Source organism: Dermacentor silvarum, chromosome 1 (assembly GCF_013339745.2).
Source record: "Dermacentor silvarum isolate Dsil-2018 chromosome 1, BIME_Dsil_1.4, whole genome shotgun sequence".
NCBI lineage: Eukaryota > Metazoa > Arthropoda > Arachnida > Ixodida > Ixodidae > Dermacentor > Dermacentor silvarum.
The window spans coordinates 154,488,316-154,506,148 of NC_051154.1; the positions used below are offsets into that span (position 1 = coordinate 154,488,316).

General features: G+C 45.8%; 1 protein-coding gene across 3 annotated transcripts in view; it reads left to right on the plus strand.

The window, feature by feature from the left end:
- Positions 1–17,607, plus strand: part of LOC119436267 (acanthoscurrin-2-like) — an 83,156-nt gene extending 65,549 nt beyond the window's left edge. For 2 of the 3 annotated variants that reach the window (XR_007463669.1, XM_037703069.2), the window contains exons 2-3: positions 16,619–17,093; positions 17,502–17,607. Coding sequence is in view for 2 of the 3 variants with exons in the window: in XM_037703069.2 (XP_037558997.1) it covers positions 16,619–17,077 (459 nt within the window). In the remaining variant the exon portion in view is untranslated. Of the gene's footprint in view, positions 1–16,618; positions 17,094–17,498 lie in introns of all 3 variants that reach the window. The other variant, XM_037703068.2, reaches the window with a different exon arrangement.
- Positions 17,608–17,833: the final 226 nt, after the last annotated feature.

Consider the following 17,833-nt stretch of genomic DNA (forward strand, 5'->3'; position numbering starts at 1 on the left):
CCTTCATCGCTTGGAGCAGGTTTTACGCTGTCTCAGTGACGCTGGCCTCCAACTCAACCTGAAAAAATGTCACTTTGGGGCACGAAAGCTGACAATTCTCGGACATGTCGTATCGAAGGATGGCGTTCTCCCCGATGCCACAAAGCTCCGTGCTGTTAAAGAATTCCCAAGGCCGACGACTCTAAAAGACTTGCGTAGTTTCATTGGCCTCTGCTCGTACTTCCGCCGCTTCATTCGAAATTTCGCTTTGATTATGGCACCGCTGACAGAGCTTCTTCGGGGAGACCCCAATCTTTCCGCATGGTCGCCGCCTTGCGACGAGGCCTTCGCGACGCTACGGCGCCTGCTTACCACACCACCGATACTGCGCCATTTCGATCCCACTGCTCCCACGGAAATCCATACGGATGCTAGCGGCGTTGGTCTTGGCGCTGTGCTCGCCCAGCGAAAGCCCGGCTACCAGGAATATGTTGTTGCTTACGCGAGCCGCACTCTCACCAAAGCTGAGGCGAATTATTCAGTCACTGAAAAAGAATGCCTAGCGATCATCTGGGCCATTACAAAGTTTCGCCCATACCTGTACGGCCGGTCCTTCGATGTCGTTACCGATCACCACGCACTTTGCTGGTTGTCGTCCCTCAAGGATCCCTGCGGCCGCCTTGCCCGGTGGGCACTGAGGCTCCAAGAGTACGACATCCGTGTTGTCTACCGCTCCGGCAGGAAACACGCCGATGCCGATGCTCTTTCGCGCTCGCCTGTCCACGCCGAAATTGTCAGTGTCTCCGTTCTAGATGACCCAGTTCCCCCATTCGCTTCTGTCGACATGACTTTGGAGCAGCGCAAGGACTCCTGGATTTCATCTTTGATAGATTACATCTCTGATGCACCTGCATGCCCACCATCCCGAGCGCTCCGCCGACAAGCTTCGCACTTCGCCATCCGCGACGGAATCGTCTATCGCCGTAACTACAGTTCCGACGGCCGCAAATGGCTGCTTGTCATACCCCGGCAGCTCCGCTCTGATGTATGCGGCGCTTTCCACGCCGACCCTCAGTGTGCACACGCTGGTCTCTTCAAGACCTACACCAGACTACGTCATCGGTTTTATTGGCACGGTATGTACACATTTGTGCAAAAGTACATTCGCTCTTGCACAGAATGTCAACGCCGCAAGCCTGATCCTTGCCGCTCTTCTGGACCAATGCAACCTTTACCGTGCCTTTCGCGACCCTTTGACCGCGTTGGAATAGACCTATACGGGCCTCTGCCATACACAGCTGCTGGCAATCGCTGGGTCATTGTAGCCATAGACCACCTCACGAGGTATGCAGAAACGGCCGCTCTACCAGTCGCGACAGCTCGTGACGTTGCCTCCTTCCTGCTTCAACGCTTCGTTCTCCGTCACGGCGCCCCCCGCGAACTCCTGAGCGACCGAGGTCGCGTCTTTCTCGCCGATGTCATTCAAGAACTTCTCACTGAATGCCGCATTATTCATCGCTGTACCACCGCATATCACCCGCAAACAAATGGATTGACAGAGCGGTTTAACCGAACTCTTGGCGACATGCTTTCGATGTATGTCGCCTCCAACCACACAAACTGGGACCTCATCCTTCCCTATGTCACGTACGCCTACAATACGGCACCCCAGGCAACGACGGGCTTTTCTCCCTTCTTTCTGCTATACGGCCGAGAACCATCATTTCCGATTGACACTATTCTTCCTTACCGTCCCGACTTATCAGAGGGTACACCGGTTTCCGAAGCCGCCCGGCATGCAGAAGAATGTCGGCAACTAGCTCGCTCTCTAACAACGCAAGAACAAGCGCTACAGAAATTTCGTCATGACGACGGGCGCCCCCCCCCACAACCAGTTTTCGCCTGACGCTCTCGTTTGGTTGTGGGTGCCTCCTACTTCGACACCAGGTGTCTCCTCCAAGTTTGTATCCCGATACCATGGACCCTATCGGGTTCTACAGCAAACTTCTCCGGTGAACTACGTCATCGAACCTCTGACGCCCCCTACGGACCTGCGTCGCCGAAGCCGCGAAACTGTCCATGTCGATCGGCTCAAGCCGTATCACGAGCCCTTCGTCCTTACGACGCCTTAGGCCTCCTGTGCGGCTCCGTCTTCAGCGAGGGGGGAAGATGTAAGGAAGAAGTACGCCGTGCAGAGCTCCGCAGCCGGATTGCCAGCGCTACTGAAGTGGGGCTCGGGCTCGACGCTGTTCCTGGTGCGCCTGGCTAAGCCTACGCAGTTGTGTCTTCCTGTCGGCGTCCTTCGTTTCGTCCACAGCCGTGCCAGACTTCTTTGTCATAATACCAATTTTCGCCCATACTGAAAAATACCGGAACTCACCTCTAGCACTATCAATAGATCAATGGAATTCATTGCCATCTAGCATTGTCACTATCAATGATCCTCAATCTTTTCTGTCGGCGCTGCAATCCTTTCTTGAACGTCAAGGCATTTCACAATAGTTTTCTTTTTGTATATAGTAAGAGTTGGCGCTTTCATTAGAAACTGACACAAATCCACCTGACACAAAAGACATCCACCTGATGCTCGCATTGTTTTTTAAGTGCTGCCATGATTGTACCTGAAAAGCATTTCTTTTTTACACTGAACTGACTGTATATTATACATTGTTTTTATATTTTATATTTTACATTGCATTTTTTTAGGATACAATGTGCACTTGTCCTTTGTCTGTGTTAGTATTACACCTTGTTGCTTTTAGTTTCTGTTCACCATGCTATATTTGGACTTGCATTCTTGTGTCTACTGAATTGCCATTTTCACCTGCAGTGCGACTACTTTGTTATGCCCGTTTCAACACCACCCCTCCCCCCCAATGTAATGCCCTTCTGGGCCTTTAGGGTATCCAAATAAATAAAATAAATTAAAAAAGTAACCGCGTACACCGTGTACGTGATTGGTTTTGCCAGTTCTGTCCAGTAGTGAAAAAAAATTAAATAAAAGACACGGGCATTGATCTGCGGACCAATGGAACCCTCTTCCTACACCCAATATGACTCCATTTGTTGTTTAATGTAGACTGCAGCTCACTTCTTACTGCAGAGTGCAATTACAGCAAACGACCACTTTGCTAAAGTCACCACCTTGTTTGACGGCATGTTCGACATGCCGAGCTAGTCAATTATGTCGAAGAAATCGTTTTTCCTTGATCGTAATTTCTGCAACCAACCTTGTGCATGTTGTTTGAGGTGGTCGTGAAAAAATTTTTATGGAACAAAATGCGACATGATTGACCGTGCACTAAATTAAAATTTAATTGCTCTAATTATACGGCGTTCGATCTTGACTTCCTTTCAGTGGAGTCTGAGGCACCTTTAAATGAATTTATTTAAGTTTCACACATCATTTGACTGTGAATCATTGGTCCTGAAGGGACTTTTGGGGAAATTCTGAAGGGGGCTTCACAATACTTTCTACTTTATGCTTCATATGTTTGCAGTCGGGATCTCTTCAGTGGGTAATTCTGAATGATTCGCCAACTTAATTGCTATGCCTAAATGAAGTAAGCTTGGGGAAAGTCATAAGTGTGGGCCCAGGAGCCGAATTCACGGAGGTTCGCATTCGTAAGTGATCTTTGCTATTGGCCGGCCGCCTTCCCTAATGATATGTCCAGCATCAAGACTGGCTAAAAATTTATCTTACGAACAACCCTAGCATAAGAGTTTTTTATGAATTTGAAACCAGATGGGCAGGCCTAATGCCAGCTCATTGCAGCTCGACAAGTAATTGACCACATTTGCGCTTATTAACACTGACGACGTACAAGCTGCGACCGAGAGACTAGCTATAGTTTTCATTTTATCGCGAGGAAGGAACTTGTATGTGTGTCAGTCACGCAGCCGAGAGCGAGTGGCGTAAGTGAGTGATTTATTGTGATGACATTGGAAGTGTTGGCAACTGTGCTGTCGCCGGCTTCTCTACAAACAATAGATTGTCTAATGAGAAAAAGATGATAATATGAAGTGATATGTAAAACAAACAAAAAGCCCGACAATAAAACACGTTTAGTAAGCATGCTTAAAAAATTACAGACAGTATAGATAAGAAAACAGCATACTAAGGAAATTATAACACAAAGAATGCTGTGACATAAAACATCACACAAGGACATACAAAGTGTTAATAGCGAGTGGGAGTGAAAACTGGGGCTTTTAACGCTTGCAGTCGACCGCTATAAGGAGCATGGACAAGTGCGGGAGGAATGCACGTATAGTGTTTTCGTATAGCGAAGCATTTCTAGCCTCTTCCTGCACTTTGGAGATAGTATAACCGCTATCGACTGCGCAGCTGCACACTGACATCAAAACACCATGCTCACCACACAACTCATAAACATTGTGGCACAATATATATATATATATATATATATATATATATATATAACGAATTGAATTCTGATTACATGTCTGAGTTGATGGGGCGATGACTGACGAAGAAGGGTAACATTCAGGTAGAATCGTAGTTTTTCACAATGTTTTGCTTTATTGATATTAATAAGTTAGTTTGTGCCATTTTACCTTTGTTGAATGCCACAAATGCTTAATGCAAAATGAAGATATTATGCACCGCAAGTTCATCGTGCTCATTTCTGGACAAAGGTTGTTTTTGTTTGTTTGTTTGTTTATTACATTCTTTAGTTGCTTGAGTTTAATTTTGCTGATTGGGATAGACGGCGTTCGGGGCCATAGCCATACTATTCGAGGGTGTCATCATTTTAAGCAATGGCTCAATATCGGAACATAATTAGTTGCAGTTAAAAATTTTAGAGACCGGAAAAAAAGGTCTAGAAGGTTTTTGAGAAAGCTTCGAGACTATAATGCACGGCCGGTCACAAAAGTTTCCGGGTCCACCCTCTGGGTAGGTAAAACGGACATAAAGATAGGAAGCAGCGCTACGCTAGCTGCCAGCGTTCTATTTATGAACGCATAGAATTCTCGAGGCCCAGCGGCTTCTGCACTCCTAGGTGCAGCTATGGAAATAGCAGAACAACCACACGGCAACATGCCCACGTTTGCTGAGACTTCCTTGGCTTGAGTGCTCTTGCTCGCGACTGTATATAGTGCAGATAGCGAATATAGTCCGTATTACCAGATTGCAACGAAACGCCAACAAAACAAAAATAATGCCTCCGCCACTTTACTGCGGAAAATTTCGACGTTGAATGGCTGCGCATGGTGAGGCATGGTCTGATCTCAAATTAAGTGTTCGTGAATGAATCAAGCCAGTGTGACACATAAGGTGAGTATGGAAACGGAAACCCGCGTTCTACCTTGTTTTTTCCCATGTTCCATTTAGACCTGACGGTGCATGTGGCATAGTTTGCATACTATGCATAGCGTGTGTAGAATGCCATTTTGCACATGGTGGTGTTTTTAGCTTTCTTGTTATCTATCCACGATTCCTCATATTTTCTTTCATGTCCTTTCTTTCCATTCTTTCCCAATGCTCTTGTATGCTGTATGTCCGCTCTATATTAACTTCGGTGATTCGGAGTAGCCAGCTTCTTGTAGTGTCAACCACTCCATCTTCAATAAATAGTTATCATGATTAGACTGGAAGGAAATGCATATCCAGGATCCACTAAAGAGAATCTATGCAGGGTGTTAACTCGACCACTTATTTTAGGCACGTTTCTTTTAAAGCAAATTTTTTTGCAAACCCTCCTGCACTTTGCTGACCGTGGCTGCTGCTGCTGTCTCGCCGAACAGGTTACGCACAAGACAGCACTCATATAACAAATTGGCTGATATATATCCATCAGCCCTATCCATACAGATGTGCCTGGGGCCGGTTCTGTTCTCGAAGAAATTACGCAATAGAAAAACAAATGCTCCCTAAATATTGTCACTGCAACAATTATACAGCTTGGAACACATAATTACTTTATGAAAAAGAAGTTTTATATGCCTTCCTCCCTGTAATTTGGCGTGGCTGCTCGGCTGCTTTCTCACCTAGTAAACCAGGTCGATCCGACAGTGTAATATCAAAGTGGGCCGATCGAGGAGATGTTTTCAAAAGTGGGCCAATCACAGAGATCATGCAATCAACACTGGGCAGTTTCAAAGGGATACGGTGTCAAACACTGGGCGAGTAACCGAACGGACACAGTGCAGTGCGTGGTCGCGTGGGTCACATGGTTTGAGCGGTTGGGGGCTCCGCGCCGGGCACTGCACGTAATCGTTATGATACAAAGCTCGGTGAAGAATCACGAACAGTCGTGGGCGCGTTACCGTGAAGCGAAATGACATGCAACTTCTGGAATGGAAGGAGAACTGGGACAGTTCCTTGCACGTACTCGGACGTAAAATTACATTCAGAATGTGACATTTGCATAGCATTTAATATTCACGAAAACTTTACTCAACGCTGAATCCATCAAGCGCGTTGAATGCGCCGTAGCATCTACGCGACCTACCACTTTATACAAATAGAAACTGTGGTTAGCTTTTTTTTTCTGAAAGACACAACGACTGTTGCCAGTAATCCTCCGAGGTATATATATCTCGGAGGATATGTAATTCGCTATTACTCTGCTGCACCCTCCGTTTGATGGCGCTCGTAAACAGCAGGCCGTAGCGCATGTTGTTCATATAACCATATTTACGGGTTTAATTTTATTTACAAAAAAAGTCGATTGCGTACTTTCTTATCTACTTTTAATGTGACCAGTGAAATTAATTTTGTAAAATCGGAGTAAGGTTCTACGCATCCTCCTCTACTCCCCCGCCTTTTCTTTTTCTTTGCAGCTATTCTTCAGTGTGGCTGGGAAACAGTAGTTGTGAAGTTGCATGGATCATATTCGAAATGTGTTCCGCAATTAACCTAAGCCACCCACTTAGGTAGAAATCTTCGATAAGCTAGCATGGCTGAAAATGTTTTAACGTTCTGGCTCTTTCCCAAACGTAAACGCACATATTGTGTTTGTGTGTTATGTATTGTGTAACTGCGAACATCGGCAAATGAAAAAAAAAAAAAAAATCGAATAGACGTAGAATGCCTTATCAGAACCACCGGCTTCGTAATTCAAATTCAAATAATAAACAAATTTAGGTTATGCGTTGCCGAGATTTTTTAGCGTAATTTAGAGCGATAGGGGTAGCCGGAGTCCGACCTCATAACTGCTGAACGCAGGAAAACTGCCTTCTTCGGCTACGGAGCAACAGGCTGGCTAGAAGGGTATGCATGCAAAAACGCGAGCGATCTTAACGTTTTGGGGGACTTCATATGCTAATCACGAGGTTATTTTTCATAGCGACACGAAGATATACATGCACCAACACCCACGTGGCACTCGGAAAGAGCGTGTTCACGGTAGTATTCTTATCTGTTTTGATTCGCATTCGTACTAGCACATGATCTTACAGATTTCCTGCCTTCTTCACACCGAATGACACAGAGCGTCTTTCAAAAGTACAGATTCACGGTGCGAACTTCAGGCACGTCTCTGACCGTGTGTGTGGCAATATATCCGCTACAGTCGCACAGATTAGAGCTTTTCCCCATCTCACTTGTTCACTTTGTCGCTGAGGGTGGGCTTCGGCACGTGGGGCTCGATATGTATGCTGCAGTGCATTGCAGACGGTATCACGTAGCTTCCGATTTCCGATTGTACGCCGCGCTCACGACGTTTGCTTCCCAGAGAGAAAGTTTCCGGTCAGCACGTTCAGTCTTCTGTTGTGTCCACAAGAAGCGAAATAGGTCCGCCAGAGATGCCGACGGCAAGAAAAAGAGTACTGCTGCCCACGAATAGAACGACTGCTTATTTCGCGGACTTTACGACATGGAATATTCAAGCACAAATAATTCGCAGCATTTATCGATTCAGGTAATTTACTTCAAATAAGAGACGTCCTTTCCCGCTTTCGACAAGGAGTCTGCACCGTCGTTACCTGTGCATGTATCTGTATGACTATGTATGAACTCTACAACAGCGCTTATGGCGGCGCTGCTATTCAGAGAGAGCGCATTGATGCGGCAGCGACGCGTGAAGATTTGTGGCGCATTCCATCCATGGCGTCGCAACCAAATCGGCGAGCGAGCGGAATGGTGACTTGCTGTTCACCCCCGATTTTTACTTGTGTACGTATGTCAACGTGATCGCAACCATGAGTTGAATGAGCAGAGAAATGAATTTTGCATTGATGGATACGTCGTGATTCATTTTATGTCCCGGAAAGATGTCCCGAAAGGGAGTTGCTGCAAGCGCAGACCTGCAAGGGACGAGTTAAACGAAGAAAGGGCCTCGAGACGTTGGAGTGGAACGGCAATTCAAAGACATATGGCGAGCTGTTTCACGCCGTTGAGAAAGGAGAAGAGGCTGACAGGAAAGCAGAGGAGCTCGAGGTCTTAGGTCTTTGTATTATTTCATGAGGTAGCAGGAGAAATTGTTGAAGGTAGGCCAAAATGGCATATACGGTTGTGTTAGGGTCATTGCTTATGTCTGGCCCAGTTGATGAATTCTACTCTTTATAACCCTTATTTCCCCCACCACAGTGCAGGGTTGCAAACCGGAAACCCGCGTTTGGTTAAAATTTTTGTCTTTCCGCCTCTCTCTCTCCTGAAAGAAGAACAGTGACTCCTACTGCTACTACTACTACTACTACAAATACAAAGATGAGCAGTCCGCCTCATCTTCTCAAGTTATTTAAGGTGGACCAGCGTTAGAAAGTTAACTATGAAAGCTAAGCTACAAGCACTAGCCCATTGTAGAGTTATATTGAGGTTGAAATTTATCTAGGAGCTCTATCATGGCCACTTGAAAATAAATACCTGTTCTTATCTTTACAACCTTACGAGGCATTCACTACGAAAGGGTCACAGTAAGATCGCCAGACAAACCACAAGTAACAATAATTCTCAATAGAATTTTTCGTTTCCAGCCGCAATAGCCTATTGGAACAAGCTGCCCGAGGTAGCCATCTCCTCTACTTCTGTTGAATTTTTCGTTAATATTATTTCAGGCATCAACTTTTGTATGTAACATGCTTATAATGCATCACTGTACGGCAAACTATTTGCGTGTATCTTCTGTAATTAATAAAACCTAATTTTTGTGATACTCTTGTTCTGTACGTTTAACATACCGTTCATTGTATCGTATGTTTCCTTGTTATTCACTCCTGCTTGGACCCCACCACGGCCTGCAACATGTGTAAATAAAAAAAAATCTAAGCCAATAAGTGATAGCGGACGATGATCAGGGGAAGGAAATGTACAGAAGAATAAACATGGGATGGAGTCCATATGGCAGCCTTTACAACCCATGACCGGCAACTTACCGCTATTCCTGGTAAAGAAAAGTGATGAATAATTGTATTTTACCAGTACTAATACATGGAGCCGACACTTGAAAATTACCAATGTAGCTTGAGAAAAAGTTAAACACCGTGCGACGAGCGATGGAACGAAAAATGTTAGGCGTAACTTTAAGACAGGTAGACAGCGGTGTGGATTAAGGAGCAAACGTGGGCAGCGAATGTTCTAATTGACATGAAGAGGAAGAATTGGAGTTGACCAGGTCGTGTAATGCGTAAGGCAGATAACAGGTTGTCCATTAGAGTTACATAATGGTTGCCAAACGAATGGAAACGCAATCGAGGACGCTTGAGAACTAGATGCTGTAATCATAACCATATGAAACCAACGGATAATGAAGCCAAGGAAAAGTCAGGAGAAATTGTTTTTTTTAAATCAAAGCTGAGAAATGATGAGGTAAATGGAAATGAAGATGTGGGCTTGGCTTGGCCGTCGGCAAGTTGTTTTTTTTTAGTTCATTTTCATTCCCCTTTACCTTACTATTTCTACATTTCAAGTAAAACAACAATATCGCCTATGTTTCCTATAGGCCTCATTATCTGTTGGCTTCGTACGATTGTCACAAACGAAAATAGAGCCATTTAGCTACACCCCTCCTTCCAGATGGTATGATCATAGTACGAAATTGGCAGGCAAGGGAGGTGTCAGCTGACGTAAGACCGGCCTAATTGAGATCGCTGAGATGCCTTTATTCTGCTGTGTACATAGGTCGATGATGATGAGTGCAATAGTCCAATGTGCCACACGTGTAGTGTTCGCAAAGACTCAGTAGATATAATTTGTAGTCAGAAGCATTCATAACTTCAAGAACTGACTTGAAGAGGTTGTTAAATCTTTGTTGCGGTACCCGCTTTGAACTGCGTGATGCTATCGATCTTTCAGAGAACGATGCTCCTGCTTTGTACACAACTACGACACTTTTTCTTTTTTCACGTTGCCAGAGCTCTCTTACCCACATATCTTAATCAAGTCCCGTAAAATTTACTGTGCTCGGGTTTCCATTTTATCGAAGAGTGCTTTCTTTCGTTTCTTTTTTTCTTTCGTGAATGGGTGTTCTTGTATTTGCTATAAACCTTTCCCGCTTACTTTTCCTTAGCATACTTTTCAAAGTCTTATTTCAACTTTTTACAAATCACATCCTAGTATTTCTCTCAATCTCTCCCACTTGATCTTATCGGATACAAGGACGTAAAGTTTTTGGGGTATATGGGTTTTTAAAATAGGAGAACCGAGTTGAAACTACTACGCTTCAGCCGGTCAGGTAAGTTTTTGATCTCTGGTCCACGTAACTCCATGACTCCAGACTGTACAACTTGGCGGTACTTTTTTCGACATACAACACAACACTTACGTGAACATGCGCGATGATGGGCCCATGGTATGAATCTTGCGGTCAGAGTCGCCACCAACACCATTTCTCTAACGCAAATGCACCGACCGCACCCACTAATCGTGCAGGGCGCACAGTCGCTGTCGTCTTCAGCGGAAAGTTGACTTCAGCTGCTGTATTCAGGGTGCGTACGCCTCTGATGAACTACTCGTGACTTATGTAGTGGTCCCCTTATCTCATCGTACTGGGGGGAAAGGGGCCACCATGTCAGACCCTCCGCTCGGCCTCTTTCCGCCTCGTATACGAGCGCAGGGGTCGCGCACAGCCTTCAGGGAATCAGGGCTGACAGCAATCAATATCGGCGTTGACGGTCTTAGTGATGGACCACAGCTGCGTCTCCCCTTGTCACCTTCTGTAAATTGACTGGCCGCCTGCTTGCAAGTATCGCCTAGTAAATTGCACAGTGTCGAATTGCTGCACGCCAGGCGACCTCCTGGTCGTTGATCTCGACTATGAAGTTAGGCAAGAACATTCACCTCGACCACTTCGTAGACGCAGGGCCCACAATGATTTACGCCTACTTTGTAGGCGGAATTCATTATCATTGATGTGATTTTCTGTCAAGATGTGTAAAAATCGGCTCAGATGTTTGCGTTTCGTTTCATGATTGGGCATGTGCCTCAGGTTGTTCTGTAATCATACTATTCCAGCTGCTGCTTCTGCTGTGGCTGCAACAGCAACAACAACAGCAAAATCAACAAAAACAACAATAAGAACGACAACAACAAATCAAAAACCCGCCGTGGTTGCTTAGTGGTTATGGTGTAGTGCTGCTAGCACTAGGTCGCGGGATCACATCCCGGCCCCGGCGGTCGCATTTCGATGGGGGCGAAATGCGAAAACACCCGTGTAATTAGATTTAGCGGCACGTTAAAGAACCCCAGGTGGTCCAACTTATTCCGGAGTCACCCATTTACGGCATGCCTCATAATCAGATCGTGGTTTTGGCATGCAAAACCCCATAATTTAACAACAAATGAAACAAGCAAACGAACAAACTTACAAAGATTATTCAGATCCAACGTGCACTGTTGCAATCTATGTGAAACGAAGCTATCGTGAAGCGGTTCATAAAATGCTATATGCAAATAAATGCGATGCGAAGAATTGTATTTGTTTCCATTTTATGGAAGGTTTAATTTCTTGCAATGTTTATTCACCGCACATGTCCCTAACGTGATATCACTGTTCACAAGATATACGGAAATGCAAAAACCACTTCAGGTGTATGCACACTGTGAGACGGTCGTGATGTTTCTTCATCATGTAAAATACTTGAGCATGTCATAGCAGCGGCTAATACTGAGTTTTTTGGATGATAATCAAACTTTGTCACCGTGTCAGCACTGTTTTCGCAAGGGGCTATCTATGGTTACCCAGCTTTCTACAGCGGTCCATTTCTTCCTATTTGTGCTTTACAAGGCGGGTCAAGTTTACGTATTATTTTTAGATTTTACTGAAGCCTTCAACCTAGTCCCGCATGATAAGGCGATTTATAAACTCTAAATAATTGATATACCACACTCTTTGATATCTTGAGTACCTTCTTACTTAACTGGGGACGCATCCAATGTGTAGTCGTAGGCGACCAAAAGGCGGGCACGCTCCCGGTTAACTCTAGTGATCATCAGGGAAGCGGCCTTGGACCACTGCTCTCGTTGATATTTTGCAATTACATAGTGGATGTTGTTGATGAACCTATTCAAATCCGACACTTCGCAGGCAACTGCATTCTATTTATTGAAATTAAAAGTAACGAGGATCAAGAAGCTTTAGACTAGGCCTTTAGCAATGTCATTGCTTGGTGCAACGAATGGGGCATGAAGTTAAATTACGGAAAAATGGTTTCTCTTTGAATAATAAGAAAAACACGTCCGTTTGTATTTTTGTACTCTATTGGTTGCGACAGGTCGGCAGAGGTTGACAAATTTAAATATCTTTGGCGTAATGTTTACGAAAAACGTAAGTAGGAATACTCACATTGACAAACTTGTTCTGCTTTTCTCAAACTTTTTTTACTACGTAACAAACACAAAGACATACGCGCAAAATTAAAATAAAACGCATATACATCTTTCGTCAGGCCAAAACTAGACCACGATGGTATTATATGGGATCCGCATACTAAAACTAATATCGATGCCCTTGAAAACATCCAGAGGAGAGCAGTCTGTTGTATTTTTTTCTATGACCGTAAGGTGTCTGTTTCCCAGCTTATGAAATATAACGGAATAACAGAGTTACAAAGAGGATGTAAATCAAGTCGACTCAAATTGTTGTATTTATTAACAAAGACGGCTCTGGCACTTGGCCAACGCCATATGTTGTCCCACTAACAACTTTAAAGAACCCGTCACTCGCATTCTTTTAACCACATATGTTTCTAGGACAAACCTGTTCAAGTATTCTTGCTATCCCCATACAATTACTAACGGGAAGAGTTTGCCAGAACATTGCCTCAGATCTGTAGAAGAAATCAATGCCTATGCTACCTGACTGTTGTTTCCCTAACTGCTTTGTGTAAGGTTGCAAACATTCTTATTGGGAATTTCGTACTTTGTGTTCCGTGCTTTTGTAATTTTCGCACTCCGAACGGTTGAGCCTGTTACTGCATTTTGAATTCTTTTATACTCGGACCTTCTGACCGGCAGTATTCATTAAATAAAATGTTATTGGTGACAAGTGAGCTTCATCATCTCCTTCACTTCTATATAAAGAGTCTCGTGGTCATTTAGTTTCGCTTAAGCATAAACACCACGTCGATGTACTATCGAGAATCCGTCAAAACAAAAGCCAAGGGCGCAAGAAACTGCACCACATAATGAAAATATGAGACCTGTCTTGGAGACGACGAAGTTCACCCATAACTTTCCACAAAACACCTGTACCTTGGCATTGTCTTTTGTTCTTGTGTATGAATCCCTCAAAAATCGGCGGGCCTATTATGCGGCAGTGTTCTTGAAGACACGTGTTGGTGGAAGGTCGTGTTGCGGATGCGGGCGATGGCTTGGGTCGGCCTGTAGTGCACCGCTTGGGAGAAGCAACACTTGGCAGCAGCCCTTGAGGTCATGCCGATGACCTGAAGCAGTTATTCTTCACGAGGCGTTTGACGATAACATAAGCCAAAAAGGAAGACCAGCACACGCAGGACACGCACGCGCAAGGCAAAAATAGCCCCAAATGGAAGAGAGCGCGACCAGCAGTTTGAGCAAGAAAACAACGTCGTCGGCACCATGAGAGTATAAGAGGACTTTTCGCGGCTTAGCGGGTCCAAAAAAAGCTCCTTTCTTAATAAATTTGTGGCGCGCAGCATCGGCGTTTCCGCCGCGCGGTCGGTTTCTTCAGCAACAAAGAGAGGAAGAGGGGGCGGTTCTTATTTTTTCCTCCTCGAATCTCATCAGAGATTCCAGTGAGGGTGCCCGATAATGGCGCTAGACATGAACATCTGCGTGGTAGCGAGCCGCTGGGCTGAATTAAGCTGTGGCACTCACGGGCGCCACGAAATGACGGCCGAGCCGCCCGCCCAACTGAGCGATGTGGGCCGCCGGAACCGGCGAAACACTCTGCCGCGGCATTCTTCTTCCTCGTGTCGTATCCACGACATCGCGATGAGAATACACATCGACCACACAATCGCGGGCGCGGATTCATCGCTCTCCTAAACGATGGCAAGGGGACGCTGCCGCCGCGGGCTCGGTTTTCATTTGTCCGGACCGGGGCGGACGCCGCGAGAGAGATGCTCGCGCTCGATAGCGGCGTTTGTTCGCGCGACCCAGACACCACACAAGAGAGCACGTGACTCAAGAAAAAAAATAAAAAAGCTACTCTAGAAGAGAAATAACACCCATTGCGGGTACAAGCGTGAAAAAGAAAGCGAACGTTGTTTCCGATCCAGGGCACGGCACTTGCAGGTTTTCGATATTGAAACGCAGGCACCGTACGGAGGCCTTCGGCTTTTGCCGTTACGTTTTTTTCACGAAGGGACAGAGGGATCGGTTGACTAGAATATTAGGTTTTGATAAGGAGTGCTTGCGTGTCGTGTTTAGTGTGCGTGAGCGTGAGCGTGCGGCGTACCGTGAGGAAGCTTCGGAGGGTCACAGCATCTGCTTTTAGCGATGTCCAGGAAGACGGGCCTGTCGGAAACGACGCGATAGCGAAGGGGCTAGGCCGACCTGTGCTTCGCGCCTTGAATCGTGACGTAGTTAGAAGACATGGGGACGCAAGTATATAAGAGCGCCAGTTGCCATTTGGCAGACAAAAGCCTCCAAAGCTTGCTTGTGGCATCATCAACCAACCACTCACCATGAACACTCTGGTAAGGCATCATGTACTGCTCCTCACGGCGATACGGTTCTCAAATTGGGGATGTTGTGCAGTCACTTTCAGCTCAATGTCCGTGGCTCTGCAGTGATGTCTTAAAAGTGGACGAAAATAGGATGCCGAGAGTGGAAGTGCGCATGCCTCACGTGCTTCCCCTCTCTTGCCTAGAAATGAGTATTGAATGAAATTCATGATTTACACTGGGTTAGTCTGTGAATCATATCAGTATTTACTACAGGTAAAGTGTACAAAAGTAGCTGCTCTTAAGGGTCGGAAGAGAGGACATCTCATGTCGCGGACACCAGGACTGCAACTCTCAATTAGGGGCTAAACTTTTCTGCGGCAGAACAGGATCCGTCTGCATTCGGCATTTCAAGGTGGTCTCCTTTTTACTGACTAATCAGACCTTATCCTGTTTAGCTGAGGTGATCCTACGTTAACTGGTGTACAGAGCATTATATGGAAAATGAATCGACATGTTCGAATGATAGTTTAGGATGAACTGTCTGCGTAAGCCATAGAGCATCCTCTCTCTTAAATGTGGCTAGTGTAAAACGAAGACCTCAAGTTAATTGTTCCAAGTTTTTCACATGCCAGATCGCAAGATATAGTTTGTACATCGGCTACACAAGAGAGGTAGCATCACATTTTTCGTTAATATTTCCCAAGCGATCTCTCCACGATTATGCCAATTCTGAGAAATAATTATCCGTAACACGAAGAAAAATGGAGCCGGTCAGCCAGACGCTCGCTGCATGATATCTTTGTATATTACTATAGTAACCTGAGTTTAGGCGCCTGTGGCACCACGAGGCAGTAGTAATGCTCACCTTGTGAATAGCGTCTCTTGCTTCGTCTTCAGGCTACTACTCCATCGAACTTGAATGGGTATCCAGTCGCATACCAAACTATAAATATAACATTGGCATTGTGTTTACTGTATGCGATTATTTTTAACAGTCCAATATTATATCGCACAGCGTGGCACAACCAGTAGAGCGAAAATGCTCGTATGCCAAATTCATAAATGATCATGTAATAATAAATAAAAATGCTTCCTCTAGTAACCAAATCTGCGTAATCATATCAATTGCGAAACTGGCTAATAGTATCACTCCTCAAATGCAGGTTGACTGAGTACTGATTGCTAAGTTTCGAAGTCTAGAAACTATCATGTTCCTTTTGATGCATGAATGAATGATAGGATGTCTACAAATAGGCCTTTAAAGCGAAAACACTTGTCTGTATTTAACTTATTGATAATGCATACATCGGCTGCCTTTTAAAATATGGTCACAGGAGACTGACAGACGCTGCAGGGAAATTTCTGGATTTGGTTAAAATGAAGAGCCCTAGTAGCAACTATCGGCACCCAAAGAAACGTTTTTGTCACCATAGCAACAGAAGCTGTCCACAACTTGGTGCTAGTGGGGACGGGGGAGAGGAAGGGAGCCTCTCTTCTGATAAATTAAACCATAGCAGCTCATAGGCAGCTGCCCTGGACTACTGCAGCACGCACTGACTCACGAACTACTCGACGCGCGCGCGCACAGGTGTACGCCGTTGTACTTAGCGCACTGGCAGGCAGTGCCTTGTGCGGCGTCCTGGGCGGAGGATACGGAGGATACGGAGCCGGCCTGGGAGGCCTTGGTGGTGGTCTAGCCCTCGCTGGCGCAGGCCTGGGAGGCGGTGCCGGAGTAGGAGTCGGCAGCAGCGTGGTTCTCCTGGGTGGCGGCGGCCAAGGTTTCACCAAGACTGTAGCCGGACCCTCGTTCCTCGTTAACACGGTGCACCACGTGTCTAAGGTCGACGGTGGAGGCGCCATTGTGGCCCACTCCGGTCTTGGAGGCGTCGGCGGAGGACTCGGCTACGGCGGAGTCGTCGCCGGAGGCCATGGAGGAGGCGTCTTGCTCGGTGGCGCTGACCTCGGAGGCGCAGGTGTAGGTCTTGGCGGAGGTTACGGCCTCGGCGGCGGCAAGCTGCTTGTCTTGAAAGGAGGATACCACAAATGAGTGCCTTCCCATTTAGGTACGTCGCCAGTTTCCATTTCGTGCAGCAGGATTGTCGAGATAAGGAGTGTTCAATCCGATATTTTAAAAGCGCATTCAGCCTCTTAAACGCCTTTTGATATGAGAACGGTAGGAGTCACTTGAGAACAGCTACTGACGTCCGTGGATGTGTGCACGAAATTAGATAAGTTGAAGGTACTTTATTCCTTATGTTATTTTGAGTCAACGCCATAAGCCACTCTAGATGGGGAACACGATAACGCCAACGTACTGGGAGTACTGGTATTAAAGAGAAAGGTATTCATGTGAAAGTGTTGTTACCAGAGAAATATTTAATTAAAGGAATGCGTGTCAGGGCACTTAGGAGGCTGTTCCTTCTCTCTTGGCCCTGTGAAGGTGATAACGTGAATTCCTTCCATTTCAGTAGCAAGAGAAAAGGCATGCGGTGAAAGCTACGCAGCGCCGTTTTGTGTGTGAGAGCTTCTGAGGCTTGAGCCTGTCGTCAGAATCGAAGAGAATGAAGAAATACAAAATGTATTTTTAGCAGGTGTAAATAAACATCAACTGGGGACACCGTTCCCTGCCACCTGAATTACCTGCTGACGTTTTTTACTCCCATATTGTTTCCAACCAAAGTCTCATCATTCTCATTCCCGCTGTGGTGCCTAAAGACCGACGCGTTCTGCTGTTTATCCGTGTTCGAGCATCCATTCCCTGCCGCGGTGGCCGCATTACGATGGTGGCCAAGTGCAAAGTTGG